At 39.6% G+C, this 22,421-nt stretch overlaps 1 protein-coding gene across 1 annotated transcript in view; it reads right to left on the minus strand.

Annotated features, from left to right (window-relative positions):
* Positions 1–22,173, minus strand: part of Prame (PRAME nuclear receptor transcriptional regulator) — a 43,102-nt gene extending 20,929 nt beyond the window's left edge. The window contains exons 1-2 of the mRNA XM_071613939.1: positions 21,929–22,173; positions 20,091–20,303 (exon numbers count right to left, since the gene is read on the minus strand). Coding sequence (XP_071470040.1) covers positions 20,091–20,303; positions 21,929–22,173 — 458 coding nt within the window. The remainder of the gene's footprint in view (positions 1–20,090; positions 20,304–21,928) is intronic.
* Between the last annotated feature and the right edge of the window lie 248 nt (positions 22,174–22,421).

Raw genomic sequence — 22,421 nt, forward strand, 5'->3', positions numbered from 1 at the left:
AAGAAAGTAATGAGGAAATAGGGTCATCCTAGTTCCTGGACAATCTTCAGTTGTGAGCCGACATGTGGCAACACTTTGGAATGAGTACCACACTCTGGAGTCTGGCTTTCAACACCTATTGTTCAAAACTTTGGTTTAGTCAGGATACACAGAATTATTTTGGCTCTTGGAAATTATTAAAGTAAATAAAACTAATCAAAGAACTAATCTTTAAATAATAGTGTCAATTATGTATATACAGCAATATGCCTCTTCTAGGGTGGGATATTTTGTGTTAGTCAGTTCTCTGTCATTATAACAAAATATCTGAGATAATTAATCTGTAAAGATAAAAGATTAGAGAGCTTCCAATCACTTCTGCAAGGTAGGCGGGCCTGCGACCCACCGGCAGAAGAGGAGCAGCGGCCTGCTGAGAGGCAGAGCCGCCCCCTCCCCCTGCGCCAGCAAGGTAGAGGGAACTGTGACCACCCACAGAGCAGGCCCAGCAGCCTGCTGAGGGGCAGAGCCGCCCCCCACCCCCCGCGCCTGCCAGGTAGGCGGAACTGTGACCACCGACAGAAAAGGCCCAGTGGCCCGCGGCGGGACAGAGCTTCCAATCACTCCTGCAAGGTAGGCGGGCCTGCGACCCACCGGCAGAAGAGGAGCAGCGGCCTGCTGAGAGGCAGAGCCGCCCCCTCCCCCCGCGCCTGCAAGGTAGACTGAACTGTGACCACCATCAGAACAGGCCAGACCTGCAACCGAAAGACAGAACAGGCCCAGTGGCCTGAGGAAGGGTAGAGCCGCCCCGCCCCCCACGCCTGCAAGGTAGGCGGACCTGAGACCCACTGGCAGAACAGCCCCAGAGGCCTGCAGAGGGGCAGTGCCGCTGCCTGCGCCTGCAAAGTAGGCAGAACTGCGACCACTGACAGAACAAGCCTAGCGGCCCGCAGAGGGACAGAGCCGCTGCCCGCGCCTGCAAGGTAGGCGGACCTGCTATCGACCGGCAGAGCAGGCCCAGCAGCCTGCCGGCATGGTAGGCACATTGCCCCAATTGGAGGAGGGGCAGAGCCGCCGCCCATGCCTGCGAGGGAGACTTTGCAACTATACAAGACCAATATAAATATATAGGGGGAAAATTCAATAGCACAACAGTTTCACCAAGTAGAAAGGAACGCGAACAGTATGAAGAGACAAGGAAAGAAAGGACCACAAGCAATGCAGGTCAACTCAATGTTAGAAGAGGTAATAGCTGCAGCAGATGGAATGTCAGATAAAGAATTCAGGATATACATGCTTCAGATGATCTGGAGTCTCAAGGAAGACATCAGACAGCAAAATCAGACAATGAAAGATCACTTCAACAATGAATTACATAAACAAATCCAAGAAGCAAAAGATCAACTATACAGGGAGATAGAGGTTATAAAAAACAAACAAACAGAAATCCTAGAAATGCAGGAAGCAATAAACCAACTTAAAAACTCAATTGAGAATACTACCAGCAGAGTAGAACACTTAGAAGATAGAACATCAGACAATGAAGATAAAGTATTTCAACTTGAAAAGAACATAGACAGCTCAGCAAGACTGTTAAGAAACCATGAGCAGAACATCCAAGAAATATGGGATAACATCAAGAGACCAAATTTAAGAGTCATTGGGATACAGGAAGGGACAGAGTTTCAAACCAAAGGAATGAGCAATCTATTCAATGAAATAATACGAGAAAACTTCCCAGACTTGAAGAATGAGACAGAATCCCAAATCCTAGAAGCCTACAGGATGCCGAATGTGCAAAATCATAAGAGACCCACACCTAGACACATTATAATGAAGATGCCCAACATACAGAATAAGGAGAGAATTTTAAAAGCTACAAGAGAAAGGAAGCAGATCACATTTAGGGGTAAGCCAATCAGGATAACAGCTGATCTTTCAACACAGACTCTGAAAGCTAGAAGATCCTGGAATAACATATTTCAAACACTGAAAGAAAATGGGTTCCAACCAAGAATTGTGTTTCCAGCGAAATTAAGCTTCAGGATGTAAGATGAAATTAAAACCTTCCACGATAAACAAAAGTTAAAAGAATTTGCAGCTAGAAAACCATCTCTTCAAAACATCCTTGGCAAAACATTACAGGAAGAGGAAATGGAAAATAACAATGAAAACCAACAGTGGGAGGTAGGACAGTAAAGGGGGGAAAATAATCAAAGAGGAAAACAAACCATGTTTAGTAACAGAAATAAACAAATATGGCTGGAAGAACAACCCATATCTCAATAATAACCCTAAATGTCAATGGCTTAAACTCACCAATCAAGAGACACAGGCTAGTAGAATGGATCACAAAACAAGACCCAACAATATGCTGCCTACAGGAGACGCATTTGATAGGAAAAGACATACATAGGCTGAAGGTGAAAGGTTGGGAAAAATCATATCACTCATATGGACTTCGGAAACAAGCAGGAGTGTCCATACTCATATCAAATAAAATAGATTTCAAGCCAAAGTTAATCAAAAGGGATAAAGAGGGACACTACATACTGCTTAAGGGAACCATACACCAACAAGACATAACAATCATAAATATATATGCCCCAAACAATGGTGCAGCTATGTTCATCAAACAAACTCTTCTCAAGTTCAAGAGTCTAATAGACCACCATACAATAATCATGGGAGACTTCAATACACCTCTCTCGCCACTGGACAGATCTTCCAAACAAAAGTTGAATAAGGAAACTATAGAACTCAATAACACAATTAATAACCTAGACTTAATTGACATATATAGAATATACCACCCAATATCAAGCAGTTACACTTTTTTCTCAGCAGCACATGGATCCTTCTCAAAAATAGATCATATATTATGTCACAGGGAAACTCTTAGACAATATAAAGGAGTAGAGATAATACCATGCATCCTATCTGATCATAATGGAATGGAACTGAAAATCAACGATAAAAGAAGGAAGGAAAAAGCATACATCACTTGGAGAATGAACAATAGGTTACTGAATGATCAATGGGTTATAGAAGACATCAAGGAGGAAATTAAAAAATTCTTAGAGATTAATGAAAACACAGACACAACATATCGGAATCTATGGGACACATTGAAAGCAGTTCTAAGAGGAAAATTCATTGCTTGGAGTTCATTCCTTAAAAAAAGAAAAAACCAACAAATAAATGATCTCATACTTCATCTCAAAATCCTAGAAAAAGAAGAGCAAAACAACAGCAAAAGAAGTAGAAGGCAAGAAATAATTAAAATCAGAGCTGAAATTAATGAAATCGAAACAAAAGAAACAATTGAAAAAATTGACAAAACTAAAAGTTGGTTCTTTGAAAAAATAAACAAAATCGACAGACCCTTAGCCATGCTAGCGAAGAGAAGAAGAGAGAGAACTCAAATCACTAACATACGGGATGAAAGAGGCAATATCACAACAGACACTTCAGAAATACAGAAGATAATCAAAAATTATTTTGAATCCTTATACTCCAATAAATTAGAAGATAGTGAAGGCATAGATAAATTTCTTAAGTCATATGATCTGCCCAGATTGAGTCAGGAGGATATAGACAACCTAAACAGACCAATATCAATTGAGGAAATAGAAGAAACCATCAAAAGACTACCAACTAAGAAAAGCCCAGGACCGGATGGGTATACAGCAGAGTTTTACAAAACCTTTAAAGAGGAACTAATACCAATACTTTTCAAGCTACTTTGGGAAATAGAAAAAGAGGGAGAACTTCCAAATTCATTCTACGAGGCCAACATCACCCTGATACCTAAACCAGACAAAGACACTTCAAAGAAAGAAAACTACAGACCAATATCTCTAATGAACCTAGATGCAAAAATCCTCAATAAAATTCTGGCGAATCGGATACAAAAACATATCAAAAAAATTGTGCACCATGATCAAGTAGGATTCATCCCTGGGATGCAAGGCTGGTTCAATATACGGAAATCAATAAATGTTATTCACCACATCAATAGACTTAAAAATAAGAACCATATGATCATCTCGATAGATGCGGAAAAAGCATTCGACAAAGTACAGCATCCCTTTATGTTCAAAACTCTAGAAAAACTAGGGATAACAGGAACATACCTCAATATTGTAAAAGCAATCTATGCTAAGCCTCAGGCTAGCATCATTCTGAATGGAGAAAAACTGAAGGCATTCCCTCTAAAATCTGGAACAAGACAGGGATGCCCTCTCTCACCACTTCTGTTCAACATAGTTCTCGAAACACTGGCCAGAGCAATTAGACAGACGAAAGAAATTAAAGGCATCAAAATAGGAAAAGAAGAACTTAAATTATCACTATTTGCAGGTGACATGATTCTATACCTAGCAGACCCAAAAGGGTCTACAAAGAAACTATTAGAGCTAATAAATGAATTCAGCAAAGTGGCAGGATATAAAATCAACACGCATAAATCAAAGGCATTCCTGTATATCAGTGACAAATCCTCTGAAATGGAAATGAGGACAACCACTCCATTCACAAGAATTTACAGGGAAATGGATGGCATTAGAGCAGATTATGCTAAGTGAAGCTAGCCAATCCCTAAAAAACAAATGCCAAATGTCTTCTTTGATATAAGGAGAGTAACTAAGAACAGAGTAGGGTCGAAGAGCATGAGAAGAAGATTAACATTAAACAGGGATGAGAGGTGGGAGGGAAAGGGAGAGAGAAGGGAAATTGCATGGAAATGGAAGGAGACCCTCAGAGTTATACAAAAGTACATACAAGAGGAAGTGAGGGGAAAGGGAAAAATAATACAAGGGGGACAAATGAATGTCAGTAGAGGGGGCAGAGAGAGAAGAGGGGAGGGGAGGGGAGGGGAGGGGGGATAGTAGAGGATAGGAAAGGCAGCAGAACACAACAGACACTAGTATGGCAATATGTAAATCAATGGATGTGTAACTGATGTGATTCTGCAATCTGTATATGGGGTAAAAATGGGAGCTCATAACCCACTTGAATCAAAGTGTGAAATATGATATATCAAGAACTATGTAATGTTTTGAACAGCCAACAATAAAAAATTAAAAAAAAAAGATAAAAGATTATTTTGGCTTATAGTTTTGGGATTACAACTCAAACGATTGACCCCATTACTTTTGGGCCAGTGGGGAGGCAGCATATCATGGCAAAAGTGCATGGCTAAGCAAAACTGCTCATCTGGTCATAAGCCAGAGAACAAAAGAAAGTGAGAAGGAAACTAGAGTCCTATAGTCCTTTCAAGGGCACACCTGTGATGACCTAAAGACCTCCCACCAGGCTCCATCTTTTAAAGGCTCTACCATCTCCCAATACCCTGGGGATCCAGCCTTTAACTACTTTGGCTTAGGGGAGCTTTCAAGATCCACACTACAGTATATTTCATCACCTCATTGCTCTGGCAATGAGAACTCATTATTTTTTGCTTATTTTGTTTTGCTTTTTGAGATGGGGTCTCACTATGCTTCCCAGGCTGGTGTCTAATTCCTGAACTCAGGAAATTCTTCTGCCTATGCTTCTTGAGTAGCTGGGACTATAGATACATGTTACTGTACCAGAAAATTCATTCTTACTCCCAGGTTGTGCACTGGAAATCACTTATCTAATCAGAATACTTCTGAATCCTCACCCTCACCTAGTACCTGCTCTATTTTGTATAAAATTTATCATTATCTAAAATTATCTTATTTCCCTTTATTTTAAAAAATATTTTGTTTTAGTTTTGTTTAAAGTATTTTTAAAGTGTTTTTTTTGGAGACACAATACCTTTATTTTATTTTTATGTGGTGCTGAGGATCAAACCCACATGTGCTAGGCAAGCGCTGTACCACTGAGCCACAACCCCAGCCCCTCTCATTTCCTTCTTGATGGCCTGTATGCCTTCCACTAAACAGACAGATTCTTAGATGCTTATTAACTGCCATATTCCCAGCTTTTTGTTTGTTTGAAACAGAAATTTATTCACAGAATAATGCACAAAGCACAGGTTGAGGCTACTTTTGGGAGCTTCCTTCCCTTACTCTTCATCCTCCCACCTCCCCTCTGAATGCCAGTTGAAGGAAATGTGCAATCACAAACAATGGTCAACTGTAAAAACAAAAGGTTTGGTTTAGAAGAACTCAACATAATTAATCCAATCACTGTGAACACTCCACTGAGTAGGATTAAGATATTGCAGATGTATTTTTTTCACAGGTGGCTCTTTAGTGATCAGGGGGCCTGCTTAATTGAGACAAGGATAGAATGCATGGGGGAGACATCTTTGGCCTGCTTGCTGAACTTGGGCCACCTGCTCAGTACCTGGAGACAACTCCTTAATGTCCTTTACAAAGACTTCTTCTGCTGCGCCATTGTTTGCTTTTATTTTCTGTAGGTGCTCCTCCTGTCTTGCATACCACTCTTCTAGCTCCTTTACTGATGTTTTCTTTCCACTCTGCTTCTTGCTCCCAAGAATTGGCATCAAGGAGCCAGGCATGGTGAGACATGCCTGTAATCCTTCAAAGTCAGCCTCAGCAAAAGCGGGGCACTAAGCAACTCAGTGAGACCCTGTCTCTAAATAAAATACAAAATACGGCTGGGGATGTGGTTGAGTGGCCCTTGAATTCAATCCCTGGTAACCCCCACCAAAAAAAAAAAAAAAAAAAAAAGAATAGCATTAAGGGCTTCCAAGTGTTCCATTTGCTCTTTGCTCCCTATGATTATTGCCCTTATAAGAGGAGGAAAATTTGTACCTAAATACAGAGGAAAGACAGACATTATGCTGCCATAAGGCAAGGAATGTCTGGAGTTATAAAAAAAATGTAGTAGACAAGGAGGGATCTTACACTGCTTGATTTTATGCTTTTAACCTCCAGAACTATGATAATATATTTCCATTGTTTGAAAAGCCATCTGTTGATGGGCACTTGGATTGTTTCCTCCTTTTGGCTACTGGTGGTACTTTGTGCATGACTCAGAGTCACTTTTATATTTGATGCAATCTCTAATAAAATTCCAATGGAGTTCTAATCTTGAATTAGAACAACAAAGTTGGAGAATTCAAATTTCCTAGTTTCAGTACTTATGTCAAAGCCACAATAATCAAAATGGCATGGTATTGGTCTAAGGTAGACAGACACTGAAATAGAAGAGAGGGCCCTGAATAAACCTTCACATCTATGGTTGTATGATTTTCAATAAGGGTACCAAGACCATTCAGTGGGGGAAAGAACAGACTCTTCAGCAAATTAGGAAAAATGGAATATCAACATACAAAAAAAAGTTGTATTCATGCTTTTTACCACATACAAAAAAGAACTAAAAATAAGTTGAAGATCTAAATGTAGAGATAGAATTATAAAAGCTTAAAAATAAAACATAAGGGAAACCTCATGACCTTGAATTTGGTATTGTTTTTTAAAAATGTGACACTAGAAACACAATAACACAGAAAAAAATAGGTAAGATGGATTTTATCAAAATGTAATTTTTAATGCATCAGCAAACAACATCAAAAGATTGAAAAGGCAACCCTTAGAAAGGAAAAATTTCAAATCATAAATCTTACAAGGGTTTAATATACAGAATATATAAAGAATTCCTACAATTCAACAACAAAAAGACAAACATCCAGTTAAGATATGGGCAAAAGACTTGAACAGACTTTTCTCAAAATGAGATATTCAAATGGCCAGTAAGCACATGAAAAGATGCTTAACATTTTGAGACATGAGGAAAGCATAAAATCACATGATACACCCTTTCACACCTCTTAAAATGGCTCATAGAAACAATAGAAATAAGAAGTGTTGGTGAAGGTGTGGAGTAAAACAGTTTGATGATTTCTCAAAAAGTTAAACATAGAATTAATGTATGACCTAGCAATTTCACTTGTAGATATATGCAAAAGAATTGAGAACATGGATCCAAATATTCAACACAGCATTATTCACAATAGCCAAAAGGAGGAAACAATCCAAGTGCGCATCAACAGATGAACAGATAAAGATACATAAAAAGGAATGAAGTGGGTACATTGTACAACATGGATGAATTCTGAAAACATGTTAAATGAAAGAAGAGTCATAGAAGTTTTCCCAGGGCTTCCTTAAAAATTATCACTAAGCTGGTTGTCTTAGAACAACTCAAATTTATTATCTCACAGTTTCGGTGTCCAGCGTCTCAAATCAAGATGTCAACAGGGCTATGTTTTCTCTGAAGGCACTAGGGAAGGATCTATTTCAGGTCTGTCTCTAGCTTCTGGTAGCCTCAGGTGTTCCTTGGCTTATAGATGTTTATCTTCTCTAAGTCTTTTCACACCATCTTCCCTCTGTGAATATCTGTTTCTGTGTCCAAATTTTTTCTTTTTATAAGACAGCAGTCATAATGGATTAGGGCCCACCCTATAATGACCTCATTTAAACTTGATTATTTTAGTAAAGTTCCTGTTTCCACCTAAGGTCACATTCTGAGATATCGGGGATTAGGATTTTCATCACATATCCTTTTCATATTTCCCTTACATGAAATATCTAGAACATGCAGATTTACAGAGACAAAAAGTAGATGAGAGAGAGAGAGAGAGAGAGAGAGAGAGAGAGAGAGAGGTTAATGGGGAGGGTTTTTTTTTTTTTGTATTGGGGACTGAACCCAGGGGAATTTAACCACTAAACTGCATCCCTAATCCTTTTGTTTATTTATTTTATTGTTTCTTTTTAGTTATGCATGATAGTAGAATCCATTTTGATATAATCATACAAGCATGAAATATATCTTATTCTAATTAGGACTCCAGACTTGTGGATGTACACGATGGTGAGATTCACTGTGGTGTATTCATCTATATACATAGGAAATTTATGTCAGATGCATTCCACTGTTGTTCCTTTCCTATACCTGCTCCCTTCCCTTTATTCCCCTTTGTCTAATCCACTGACCTTCTATTCTTCCCCTCCCCTCATATTGTGGGTTAGCTTCCACATATCAGAGAAAACATTTGACTTTTGGTTTTTGGGGATTGGCTTATTTTACTAAGCATATGTATCCATTTACTGGCAAATGTCAGAAAGTCATTCTTCTTAATGGCTGAGTAATTCTCCATTGTGTATTTATAAGTATATACCATATATTCTTTACACATTCCTCTGATGAAAGGCACTTAATCCAAACCTTTTTAATTTTGAGGCAGGGTTTTACTAAGTTGCTTAGGACCTCACTAACTTTCTAAGGACCTCACTAAGTTCCTGAGGCTGGCTTTGAACTTGCAATCCTCCTGCCTCAGCCTCCAGCTGCTGGGATTATAGATATGTGCCACTGCACCCAGCTAATGGGGAGTTTTTGCTTAAGAGTTCAGTTTCTAGGCCAAACTCTCCATCATGTTACCTTAGGAACTGATTTCCTCAACAAGATACCTAAAGTGCAAGAAGTAAAATCAACATTAATAAATGGGATGGTATCAAACTAGAAAGCTTTGTCACAATAAAGGAAAAAATAAAAAATGTGAACAAAGAGCCTACAGAATGGGAGAAAATCTTTGCCACCTGTACCTCAAATAAAGCATTAATCTCTAGGATATACAAAGAACTCAAAAAACTTAATGCCAAGAAAACAAATAACCCAATCAATAAATTGGCCAAGGAACTGAACAGACACTTCTCAGAAGACAATATACATTCGATCAACAAATATATGAAAAAGTATTCAACATCTCTAGCAGTTAGAGAAATGCAAATCAAAACTACTCTAAGATTTCATCTCATTCGAGGCAGAATGGCAGCTATTGTGAAGACGAACAACAATAAGTATGCCTTTTTCCCCCACATTGAGGATGTGGGGAAAAAGGCATACTCATACATTGCTGGTGGGACTGCAAATTGGTGCAGCCAATATGAAAAGCATTATGGAGATTCTTTGGAAAACTGGGAATGGAACCACCATTTGACCCAGTTATCCTACTCCTTGGTGTATACCCAAAGGACTTAAAATCAGCATACTACAGTGATGTAGCCACATGGAGGTTTATAGCAGCTCAATTCACAATAGCTAAACTATGGAACCAACCTATGTGCCCTTCAGCAGATGAATGGATAAAGAAAATGATGTATATATACACAAAGAAGCCATAAAGAAGAATGAAATTATGGCATTTTCTAGTAAATGGATGGAGCTGGAGACTATCATACTAAGTGATATAAGCCAGCCCCCAAATCCAGAGGTTGAATGTGTTCTCTGATATGTGAATGCTAACCCATAACAAGGGGGAGTTGTAGGAAGGGGAAGTATAGAAGTACACTGGATTAGAAAAAGGGGAATGAAGGAAAGGAAGGGAATAGGAGACAGTAGAAAGAATCGAATATAACTTTCATATACTCATGTATGAATGCACAACCATTGAAAATCCATCATGTTCAACCACAAGAGTGGGATCCTAATTAGAATAAGTTATAGTCTATGTATAAATAATATGCCAAAATACACTATATCGTCATGTATATCTAAAAAGAATACATAAAAAAGTTCAGAGTTTTTGTGTGGTGTAATGAAAAGTTTTTGAAATAGATGAAGTAACAGTTGCAGAACATTGTGAATGAATTAATGACATGAAATTGTACAATTAAGGTGATTTAAATGACTTATGTTTTTATCACAATTTAAAAATGGATTAGTTTTGGGCTGGGGTTGTGGCTCAGTGGCAGAGTACTTGCCTTGTACATGTGAGGCACTGGGGTTTGATCCTCAGCACCACATGAAAACAAATAAACCAAATAAAGATATTGTGTCCATCTACAACTAAAAAAATTTAAAAAATGGATTAATTTCCAAAGAATAGAGAAAGAGATCAAAAACTATCCTGCAGGAAGTACCAAACCCAGATAATTTCACACGGAAATGCACATAAACTTTCAGGGACTATCTAGAGGTAAAAAGCAAGGCAAAAGAGGGATAAATTGAAACACCGTCCTGAATAGGAAGCATCATTCTAAATAAGCAGGTGTATCTTGCAAAATCTGGAGGAGACAAGGACGTCTACCCTCACTCCTTCTAGCCAGTGTACAGAGTTCCTAACCAGGTCACTACATGAAAATTGTATTATAGACAGAGAATCAGAAATGAGTGAATAGAACTTCTGCTATTGCCAATGATCCACAAAACAAATTATTAGAAAGAATCCACAGACAAATTATTAGAAAGAAAGGAAGGAAGAATAGCAAGGGTAATTCTTAAGAAGTAGTAGTGTAGGATGTAAGGGGCAAAATGGGGAGGAGAGATGCACTTAGGTATCAGAGTTTATCATGAAGCAATAATCAGTAAAACACTTCCTCTTAATTACTCTGCCTCCCCACCTTAATCACCTTTGTCCCATCCCATCTTATCCTTAGAGTTGACTCCACATGAAAAGCCAAGGGTCCTGTGATTCTCTACTTTCATCATCAAAAGATTTGATACATTCTCATCCTCTATCTCCCTGGATCCTTTTCATGGCACCTCTCATTTTTCTCCTCTGATTTCCTGATATCTGGCTGCTTCTCAACACTTACCTATTAGTAATTGGTTTCATTGACGGAGAAACCTTTATTCCTGACCTCTACACCACAACTTCCAGTAAACTTCCATATTGGTATATTATGGCAATTCTCTGAAATCGGCTTTCTTATTGGTTTACTGGCTTGTTTAGTGTTTACCAATCCCTTCAAAGTTATGTTCTACCAAAGCAGAAACTTTGAAGGTTTTATTTGTCTATTCCCTAGAGAAAGAATAAAGTGGGAAGTCAATAACGTGGAATAAATGAATGAATAAAAGCTCTGTGCTGAGTTTACTTCTCAATTTCCTTGACTGAACATTTCAATGATTCCATTTAATAATGGAGTGTTTTGAAGAGAAACTCACCCAACTGCTTGCTGCTCAAAGTGGAAATACTGATACAAAATGAATAGACCAGAAGGACAAGTGCTAGGAGAGCAAGTCTTTTTTATCCCCAGCATTATAATGTCACCCCTTGCACAATGTAGATTGCCCACTGTTGAGAGCCACAGCCGAAGGGGCCCCAGCAAACTTCCAGCTGCCGGCTGATGATTGGCTCATAGCGGCCCCAGCAACATCTAGCTGATTGGCTCCTCTGCGGTGATGCTCACTGGGCTGTTTCCCTGCCCTTTCAGACCACGGAGCTGCTCATTGGGGGACTTTTTTGGCTCCACCCACGTGACCCAGCCAATCGGCCTCAAGAGCAGGAGGATTGTGGGAGGTGGAGAGAAGCTTCTGTGGGAGAGAGAGGCTTGTGGAAAGCCGGTGGTGGCAGTTGAGGCTCTGAGGGTTTTTCCTGAGAGGCTGTTTTGTTTGGCGTGTGTGGTTCTAAAAATAAAGTTAGTTTCTTTTGACAAGTGGCTCCTGATTGTGCCCAGCCAGACTGCGGCATTTGGTGGCTCGCACGGGGAGCGACTGAGGGTAAGTGAAACTGCTTGCCCCTGAGGGCAGGGCGAGAGGATGGGTAGCCATTTTAAGATTCCTCTTTTATTTTGCTTCACTTTTGTTTTAAGTTGCCTGTCCCTGGAGATGAGTGAGACGGAAGAAAAACCGCTCACATCTGAGGAAAAACTATTTACGTCTGAGGAACAGATAGGGAGAAAGGACGGTTGCACATGTCAGGAGGATAGAATGGCTATAATGACTTTTTGTTGTTCCCTTTTTATTTCATTCTGTCTCGGTTTTGTTTGGCGTCATCTTGTTGGGTTGTATTATAGTAGAAATACGGGATCAGAAATTAGTAAAAAACAAACTGAAAGAGTGTTAAGTAAATTGTTAGAGGAAGGAGGCATCTCAGTAAAATCAAGAACAGTCAGGGCATACGTTGATACAATACAAAAATGTAGCCCATGGCTTTTTAAGGAGGAGTTGTTAAATATATCACAATGGAACCATCATGGTGAAGATTTAAAAAGAATAGAAAAGAAAAGCCCAGGGACTCTGCCAGTTGGCACATTGCCATTGTGGACGTTCGTATCTTGTTTGCTTAGTCCAAAGCCTTCAGTTCAGACAATGGTAGAGGAAGGAGAAGACATAATGATTCAAGTAAAAGAGAAGGTCTCTCAAGTTAGTCAGACAGAGGAAAAGATTCAAGTAAAAGAGAAGGCCTCTCAAGCTAGTCAGACAGAGAAAGAAAGTGTAAAACAGAAAAAGCCATCAGGGGGAAAGTTACAACAGGAGACTGCTACTAACACCTTTCTATCACCAGAGGGTGTAAGTGTCCAACCAACAGCACCACCTCTACAGGAGACTGCTACTAACACCTTTCTATCACCAGAGGACGTAAGTGTCCAACTAACAAGGCCACCTCCATATGCTGGGAGGCCCCCAACCCCCGCAGTTGATAGTGGGGATCCTGAGACAAGATCTCAAATATTAACATGCCCTGTATTTGAGGCAGGAGGGCAGCGATTTTACCAAGTTTTAAATTTCAAAACAGTGAAGCAGCTAAAAGAGGCTGTAACAACCTATGGTCCTCAAGCACCCTTCACTGTAAGCATGGTCGAATACATTAACAACTTGAACATGACGCCAGCAGATTGGGCTAATATGTGTAAAGCTGTGCTAAATGGAGGACAATACCTGTTATGGAAGGTTGCCAATGAGGAATTTTGCAAGGAGACGGCTAGGCGAAATGCAGCAGCTGGTTATCCTCAGAGAAATCTAGATATGTTGTTAGGAAAGGGACCTTATGAGGATCAGCAGCAACAAATTGCATATGATCCTGGTGTATATGCACAAATTGTTGTAGATGCAATAAGGCATGGAAGACTTTACAAGGACATGGAGGTTTACAAGGTCAATTATCTAAGGTAATACAAGGAGCTAATGAACCTTATGCTGAATTTGTAGATAGGCTTATTCAAACAGCTACCAGAGTTTTTGGGAATACAGAACAAGCAATGCCATTACTAAAACACCTGGCTTATGAGCAAGCGAATCGTTGGTGCAGAGATATCATTAGACCATGGAAACATGAAGATTTAAACACATATATTAAATTATGTAGAGACATTAATGAACAAGAGCAAGTCGTGGCAGCTGCAGTAAAACAGGCTTTAGATGCCAGAGACATTAATGAACAAGGGCAAATTGTGGCAGCTGCAGTAAAACAGGCTTTAGATGCCAGGCCAAGAACATGCTACAATTGTGAACAAACAGGACATTTTAAAAGGAATTGCCCCATTGGAGGAGGGTTTAACAAAACTAGGTATCAAAGGAGTAGAATACCAGGTATTTGCCCACGATGCCATAGAGGGAGATATTGGGCTAATGAATGCCGTTCTCAAACCACCATAGAGGGTACTCCATTATCAAAAAACGAACAAGGACCAGGTGTTTATCCATGATATCGTGGAGAAAGGCATCGGGCTCCATTGCCAAAAAATGGACAGGGGGGCCCAATGCTCCGGGGCCCAAAACCACAAATATACGGAGCACTGGAGGAACCCAGCAACCCCATCAGGGTAGTGCCCAGGACACATTGTCCATCAGATCCCTCATCAGACAAACCAGAGGGAGCGCAGGGTTGGACATCTGCGCCTCCGCCAGAGCAGTACTAACTCCAGAGATGGGAGTTCAAATAATTCCCACAGGGGTGAAAGGACCTCTTCCCAAAGGAACAGTAGGCTTATTATTGGGACGCAGCTCTTCTACTCTAAAAGGACTTATGATAAGTCCTGGGGTAATTGATCCCGATTATGAAGGTGAAATAAAAATTATAGCCAGTTCTCCAAAGGGTATATCAGTAATTTCACCAGGAGATAGAATAGCACAGTTACTAATAATACCCAGCCTACATGATAAATTTTCCAGTCGTACTATAGAAAGAGGTTCCAAGGGATTAGGCTCCACAGGTGTAGATTGGGCTATGCTTTCTTTAAATTTAGATTCTCGCCCCATGCTAAAACTAAATATTCAAGGACATGAATTTAATGGGCTACTGGATACAGGTGCAGACCTTAGCATCATCTCTTGTCAAGAATGGCCAAAACATTGGCCATTACAACAAGCCACTCAAACGCTTCGAGGCCTAGGAGTGGCAACTAATCCCCATAGAAGTGCAATGGTATTAGATTGGAAGGATCCTGAAGGATGTGAAGGAACTATACAGCCATATGTATTGGATCATCTTCCCGTAAATTTATGGGGACGAGATGTCCTAGATCAATTAGGTTTGACATTAACAAATAACATCAACCAAAATGCACCCACTATTATGACTAGACAAGGTTTTAGGAAAGGAAAAAGATTAGAAAAACAAGAACAAGGTATAGCAGCACCAATACAAATAGATCAAGGAACAGACAGACATGGGTTGGATTTTCAGAAAGGGCCACTGAGACAATAAAAATTACTTGGAAATCAGAAAGACCAGTATGGGTTCCTCAGTGGCCCCTGACTAAAGAAAAGATACAAGCAGCCCATGACCTGGTCAAACAACAATTAGCAGAAGGACATATACAACCTTCTGTATCTCCCCATAATACTCCCATTTTTGTCATCAAAAAGAAATCTGGTAAATGGAGATTATTGCAAGATTTAAGAGCCATTAATAATGAGATGGTTATTATGGGACCTGCTCAATCAGGGATTCCTCAGTTGTCTGCTTTGCCAAAAACCTGGTATGTTTTAGTTATAGATATTAAAGATTGTTTTTTTTCAATTCCAATTCATCCTGAGGATAGTCCACGTTTTGCATTTACTATCCCTGCACTGAATCATGAAGGTCCTGATCAGAGATATGAATGGAAAGTACTCCCTCAAGGGATGGCTAACAGCCCAACTATGTGTCAAATTTATGTTAACAAAGTAATCCAGCCACTTAGAAATCAAAATCCTGAACTACAAATATTTCACTATATGGATGATGTATTATTAGCACACAAAGATAAAAACACATTGCTAGAATGTTATGCCACACTTACAAACTTATTAAAAAATTATAATCTAGAGATAGCAATAGATAAAATACAATTAAATTTTCCAATTAATTATTTAGGAGTTCTATTATCCTCAACCATGGTCCGTCCACCAAAAATTCAAATATGAGTAGATCAACTCAAATCACTTAATGACTTTCAAAAGTTATTAGGAGACATAAATTGGATAAGGCCTTATTTAGGTATACCAACAGGAGAGTTGGGACCTTTATTTGATATCCTAAAAGGTCCATCAGATCCAAATTCACCCCAAATGTTAACGCCTGAAGCAAGAAAGGCATTAAAAATCATTGAAACATATATGGAAAATATGCATTTGGATAGAATTGATATAAGTTTGCCTTTATTATTTATTGTACTACCAACAAAAAATATTCCTACAGGAGTATTTTGGCAAGAAGGTCCATTATTATGGATACATTTATCTTATTCTCCTAACACTATTCTTACTAGGTATCCTGAGGCTGTAGGACAATTAATACTCAAAGGAATAAAAGCAGCAAAGGGAGTGTTTGGAATTCCTCCCAATAAAATTATTACTCCATATACTATGAATCAAATTGATGAGTTAGCTAATGAGTTAAACACTTGGGCAGTAATCATGTGCAAATCTAATGTTTCATTTGATAACCACTTACCATCTAATCCTTTATTGTCTTTTTGGTCATTGCATCCTGTAATTTTTCAAATAATGACAAGAAAAACACCTATCATGAATGCTCCAAATATATTCACTGATGGGTCAAATAATGGTACAGCAGCAGTAGTTACCCCTGATCAAACTTTTACATTTTTAGTACCCAAACAATCAGCTCAAAAGGTAGAGCTTAATGCAGTTTTACAAGCTTTTGTGATGTTTAAAGATTCTGTATTTAATTTATTTTCTGATAGTCAGTATGTAGTTAATGCTATAGTATCTCTTGAAGATGCTGGTAGGATTTCCCCTTCTTCTACTGTTTTCTCTTTGCTTTCCACTATACAAAGTCTAATCTGGGACAGAAAAGATCCATTCTTTATAGGACATATCAGGGCACATACAGGATTGCCTGGAGCCCTTAGTTTGGGCAATGATTTAGCAGATAAAACTACACATGACATACATATTTTCTCTACACTAGAAGAAGCTATAAATTTTCATAAAAAGTTCCATGTCAATGCTAATACTTTACAAAAGCGCTTTAAAATAACTAAGGAACAAGCTAGACAAATAATAAAACAATGTCAAAATTGTGTGACCTTTTTACCACAAGTTAATCTTGGAGTCAATCCTAGAGGATTGATACCTAACCATATTTGGCAGATGGACGTCACACACTTGCCAGAATTTGGAAAATTAAAATATTTGCATGTTACAGTTGATACTTCTTCTGGATTTTTGATGGGCTCCCTTCATGCCGGAGAAAAAACTAAAGATGTTATAGATCATTGCTTACAAACTTTTGCCACTGTGGGTGTTCCAAAACAGTTAAAAACAGATAATGCCCCTGGTTATTCTTCTACCTCTTTTAAACAATTTTGCTCAACATTTGGCATTACTCATATAACAGGAATCCCATACAATCCACAGGGACAAGGCATAGTTGAAAGAGCTCATCAAACTATTAAAATGTACTTATTAAAGCAAAAAGAAGGAATTGGGAAGGGGTATATATTCCCCAAAGATAAACTTAAAATAACCCTTTTTACTCTAAACTTTTTAAATTTGGATTCATCAGGACTTAGTGCTGCGGAAAGGCATATGTGTCCAAAAAATGTGCATAAGCCCAAGGTACTTTGGAAGGATATTCTAACAGGACAATGGAAAGGTCCTGACCCAATAATTGTCTGGAGTCGGGGGTCTGTTTGTGTGTTTCCACAGGGAGAACAGCAGCCGATTTGGATTCCAGAGAGATTAACCAAGGTCCTGACCCAGTGATTGTCTGGAGTCGGGGGTCTGTTTATGTGTTTCCACAGGGAGAACAGCAGCCGATTTGGATTCCAGAAAGATTAACTAAAGCGATTTCTACAGACCAAAAAGAAGATGATTTGGCTCAAATCCATAACAACTGATATCCAAAACTCCAGTTTGGCTATTCTTACATCTGCAACAGAACCAGGATGCTTTTTTCAATATCTATTTTATTATTGCCCTTTGCCATATCATGAAGTTCTATTTTGTTTTTTGAGCTCATACAGACCTAGGTTAATGTTTTGCTGATCAGTTCTATTTTTTGACTATAGAGTTTTTAAACATTGCAATGGAGATTTCACCTGTAAAAAGTTATAAGGCCTTTACTATAATGTTATGTGTTGTATGTATTATATTATGTGTGCACACTTGTGTTTTGTGTTATATGTTTGAATGTATGTATGTCCATATATCATATATGATGAGCGCTCATGATAAAATGGATCCAAATATTTTTTTTTCACGTGATTTATATGGTTTAATTTAAATTGGATGAACAACTGTTGAGGATTGTTTTAATATGTAAACAAAAAAGAAGGTTAACAGATCTGTTTGTTTACTTTCACCTTTCCTTTTCATTATATTTAATAATTCTCTTAAAGATAATGTAAATTGCTAAGAAAATTGTTTTCTTTTAGTGCCTTCTGTAATGTTACATAATTTTTTCTTTAGCCATTATTGCCAGAATTCCTATCTTCATCCCAGTGCCGGTGAAGACAATGTAAATTGTTAAGAAAATTGTTTTCTTTTAATGCCTTCTGTAATGTTACATAATTTTTTCTTTAGCCATTATTGCCAGAATTCCTATCTTCATCCCAGTGCTGGTGAAGTCAAAGATAAAACCAATCTACAGCTTCTACAATAGCCATCACTGAACTGCTTGCAGAACTTGCCTGGACACATTGTGAGCTCACCTGTATGCATTGTGAACTATCTGTTGGTGCAGCGACTTGTGGTAGTGTTGGGGTATTTTTGCTGATGATGTCATTGGTGGTACAATTTTTCCAAAAGGAGCCGTCAATTGGCTTGGTGTATCTTCCTCCCTTCTGCTTGTCATGATCGTCCAGCTAAAATTTGGGGGCCAACAGAGGTGAGGCAAAGAACCTCACCCCCCCCCCCCCGCTGGTACAAAGACCTCTCCACAGGTGTGGCTGTATACTGGACCGGTAGTCAGTGACGGGTAAGATCCAATTGCAATGGTACCAAAGGACCATATGTACTATTGGACAACCTAAGGCAGGCACGGTCCCTAAGCCACATGCTTGTTGTTTAAACAGAGAGGGGGAGATGTTGAGAGCCACAGCCGAAGGGGCCCCAGCAAACTTCCAGCTGCCAGCAAACTTCCAGCTGCCGGCTGATGATTGGCTCACAGCGGCCCCAGCAACATCTAGCTGATTGGCTCCTCTGCGGTGATGCTCATTGGGCTGTTTCCCTGCCCTTTCAGACCACTGAGCTGCTCATTGGGGGACTTTTTTGGCTCCGCCCACGTGACCCAGCCAATCAGCCTCAAGAGCAGGAGGATTGTGGGAGGTGGAGAGAAGCTTGTGTGGGAGAGAGAGGCTTGTGGAAAGCCGGTGGTGGCAGTTGAGGCTCTGAGGGTTTTTCCTGAGAGGCTGTTTTGTTTGGCGTGTGTGGTTCTAAAAATAAAGTTAGTTTCTTTTGACAAGTGGCTCCTGATTGTGCCCAGCCAGACTGCGGCAGCCCACCACTGCCTGTCGATTTTATGAACAACAGAGCCCCAGCTCCATCCAGGATAGTGGTCACCACCAGAGTGTTCATCTTTATGTTTCTTTTTAAAATAATTTTTCTAATTATACCACTTGTTCAGGAACTTCATTGGCACAGCTACAAGACCCACAGCTGTTCCCCTTTTTTTTCTAAGTCAGACTATGGAAGTAGAATTAGTCAACTCCATGTCATCCTGCTGTAGTGTTTGCAACATCTCCTGCAACTTGGTGTGCATGCAGTCAAGTTCCACTCTATTGAGGTTCTCGCACCTGAATTGATCCAAGTACACAATGCATTCAGCAGGGACAGGGTAATGTACACACTTTAGCTCCTTCAGCTAAGTGCTGAAGCACATTCAGTATGCCCGACATGGAGATGACATTATCATAGAAGACAAGGGAGTGGAGTTTGGTGCAGCAGCATGGGTGGGCAGAAGGGCTCTGAGCTGGGCTTCCTTCAACCTGCAGCTTCTCAAATTCAGGTGTTGCAGAGTGCCTGATACCTCACCCAGCAGGACCTCTAGGGGTCCAGGAACCATTTGGGACAGGTTATTGCTACACAGGATCAACTCCTTGAGGCGTGTGGCACGAATGCTCTGGGATAAGTAGGTGATGTCATTCTCAGTAAGCCTGCATCCATTAATCACCAGGGTCTCCAATGGTTTCTGCAGGCCACTGTGAAAAGACAGATAAAGTTACTCCTTGGATATTGAGATACATTTGAGAAATGACAGAAATATAGCTTAGGAAATTTTCATTTTTCCTAAATCAACTACATCAAAGCTGGGAGTTTTGATGTCAGCTTTGATTTTCAGGTTGTTTGTACTGCTCAGGATCAGAGTTTAGAGTGAAACAGTTTCCTATTCCCAAAAGAATCATCCTTATATTTCAGAGAATGGTATCAGGTGCACTGACCTCTCACAGTCTCAGCTTCCTAATAAGCCATATAAGCACAGTCATCACTCTTGCTCCATAAATTGTTGCAGGAATTATTGAAATTTATATATAGCCCTTAACATATGGAGAGAATTAGGATTTTACGTGGTGGAAGGGTTGGTAAGTTATTTTCCACGTTTCTATTTGCCTAATTACTGGGCTCCAGGAGAAAAAAACCCTATTCCAGGAAAGGGCATGGAGAAGTCTATGAGACATAAATGAGAGGAACAAAAAAATCAGCTGTGCTTAGATGTTGTGGGGGCAATTAACTCCTTTCAATGCTACCCTCACAATTTACTATCCCTATTCATACTTCTCTATGTAAGCTTCAAGGAGCTGAGACCTGTTTGACTTTATTTATTTATTTATTTATTTTAGTTGTAGTTGGACACAATACTTTTTAAAAAATTTATATGTGGTGCTGAGGCTCTAACCCAGGGCCTCACATGTGCTAGGTGAGCACTCTATCGCTGAGTCACAACCCCAGCCTCCTGTCTGACTTTTAAAGATATATTTTAATTTTTAACTAACATATAGTAATTATACACATTTATAGGTATATGGTGATATTTCAAAACATGTATACCATGTTTACTGATCAGATCAGGGTGAGTGGCATATCTATCACCTTCTTTGTGTTGGAAACATTCAAAATCTTCTCTACTAGCTATTTAAAAATATTTAATGAATTGTCATCAACCATAATTATCCCTGTTGTGTTATAGAATGTTAGAAGTTATTCCTCTTATATACTGTATCCTTGTACCCATTAACCAAACTCTCTCCATCCCTCCCTCCTCCACACCTTACCAGCCTCTTCCCACTATTCTATTCTCCATTTCTTTTTTTAAAAATATATATTTATTGTTTAGTTGTAGATGGAAAATACCTTTGTTTATCTTTATGTGGTGCTGAGGCTTGGACATAGTGCCTCACACATGCTAGGCGAGTGCTCTACCCCTGAGCCACAGTTCCAGCTCCCTATTCTCTATTTCTTTAAGGTCAATTTTTAGCTTCCACATATAGATGAGAACAGGGAGTATTTGTGTTTTTGTGCCTGACTTATTTCACTTGATTGCTTTCTTTTGAGTTTTATCTCCCATTCTTATCCATATGTTTGATGTGACCAAGTGCATGAATGGATGCATGGACAAAGTGCCAATTTCAGACACGTATTTTTTTTTTCTATAAAATCACCAGCCACTTGTTGGTCCAGGACACCAATCTTAAAGTCTGTGCCCATAAGTGACTCTGTAGGTATTTAGGGAAGGGAAGGTCAAGCTTGTTTGGTCTCTGATGTGACATTGCAGGAGTGTTCAGGAATCCTGGCCTTATCTCTCCAGTGGGATTTAATGTACACTCACTTGAGCATCTTATTTAGCTGGCCTGAGAGACAACCAAAGATGAGGTGTAGCTTTTGAAGGTGGTCCAGGGGATTCATCAGGGAGAAACAATCAGCAGGGAAGTTCGAGGGGATGCCACTCATGATGAGATTGCCCAGATTGCACATTTGTCCTATCTGGGTGAAAAACTGGATCAGGTCTGATAGGAAGCAAAACCTGCTCCAATGATGCAGCCATACCTCTCGAATGGCCTCCAGTTCTGGCATTCCTAGAATTTTGACCAGACTGCGGAATGGCACTTGGTTAATGAACAGTGTCCGACAGCAGAGGCGCAGATAGCTATGGCTCCTCTCAGCTCTCTGCAATGTGTAAGAAGGGAATCTCGAAGGTGGAAGAAACCAAATAAACTACCTAGGAGAAGGTCTGTTGTATTTCCACAGGTTCCTGGTAATGCCGAGGCTGTTCTCTGCAACTGGGCATGAGCTGGTCTGCTTCTTGCTCTTCCAGTGTGTGC

This window comes from Marmota flaviventris, chromosome 1 (assembly GCF_047511675.1).
Source record: "Marmota flaviventris isolate mMarFla1 chromosome 1, mMarFla1.hap1, whole genome shotgun sequence".
NCBI lineage: Eukaryota > Metazoa > Chordata > Mammalia > Rodentia > Sciuridae > Marmota > Marmota flaviventris.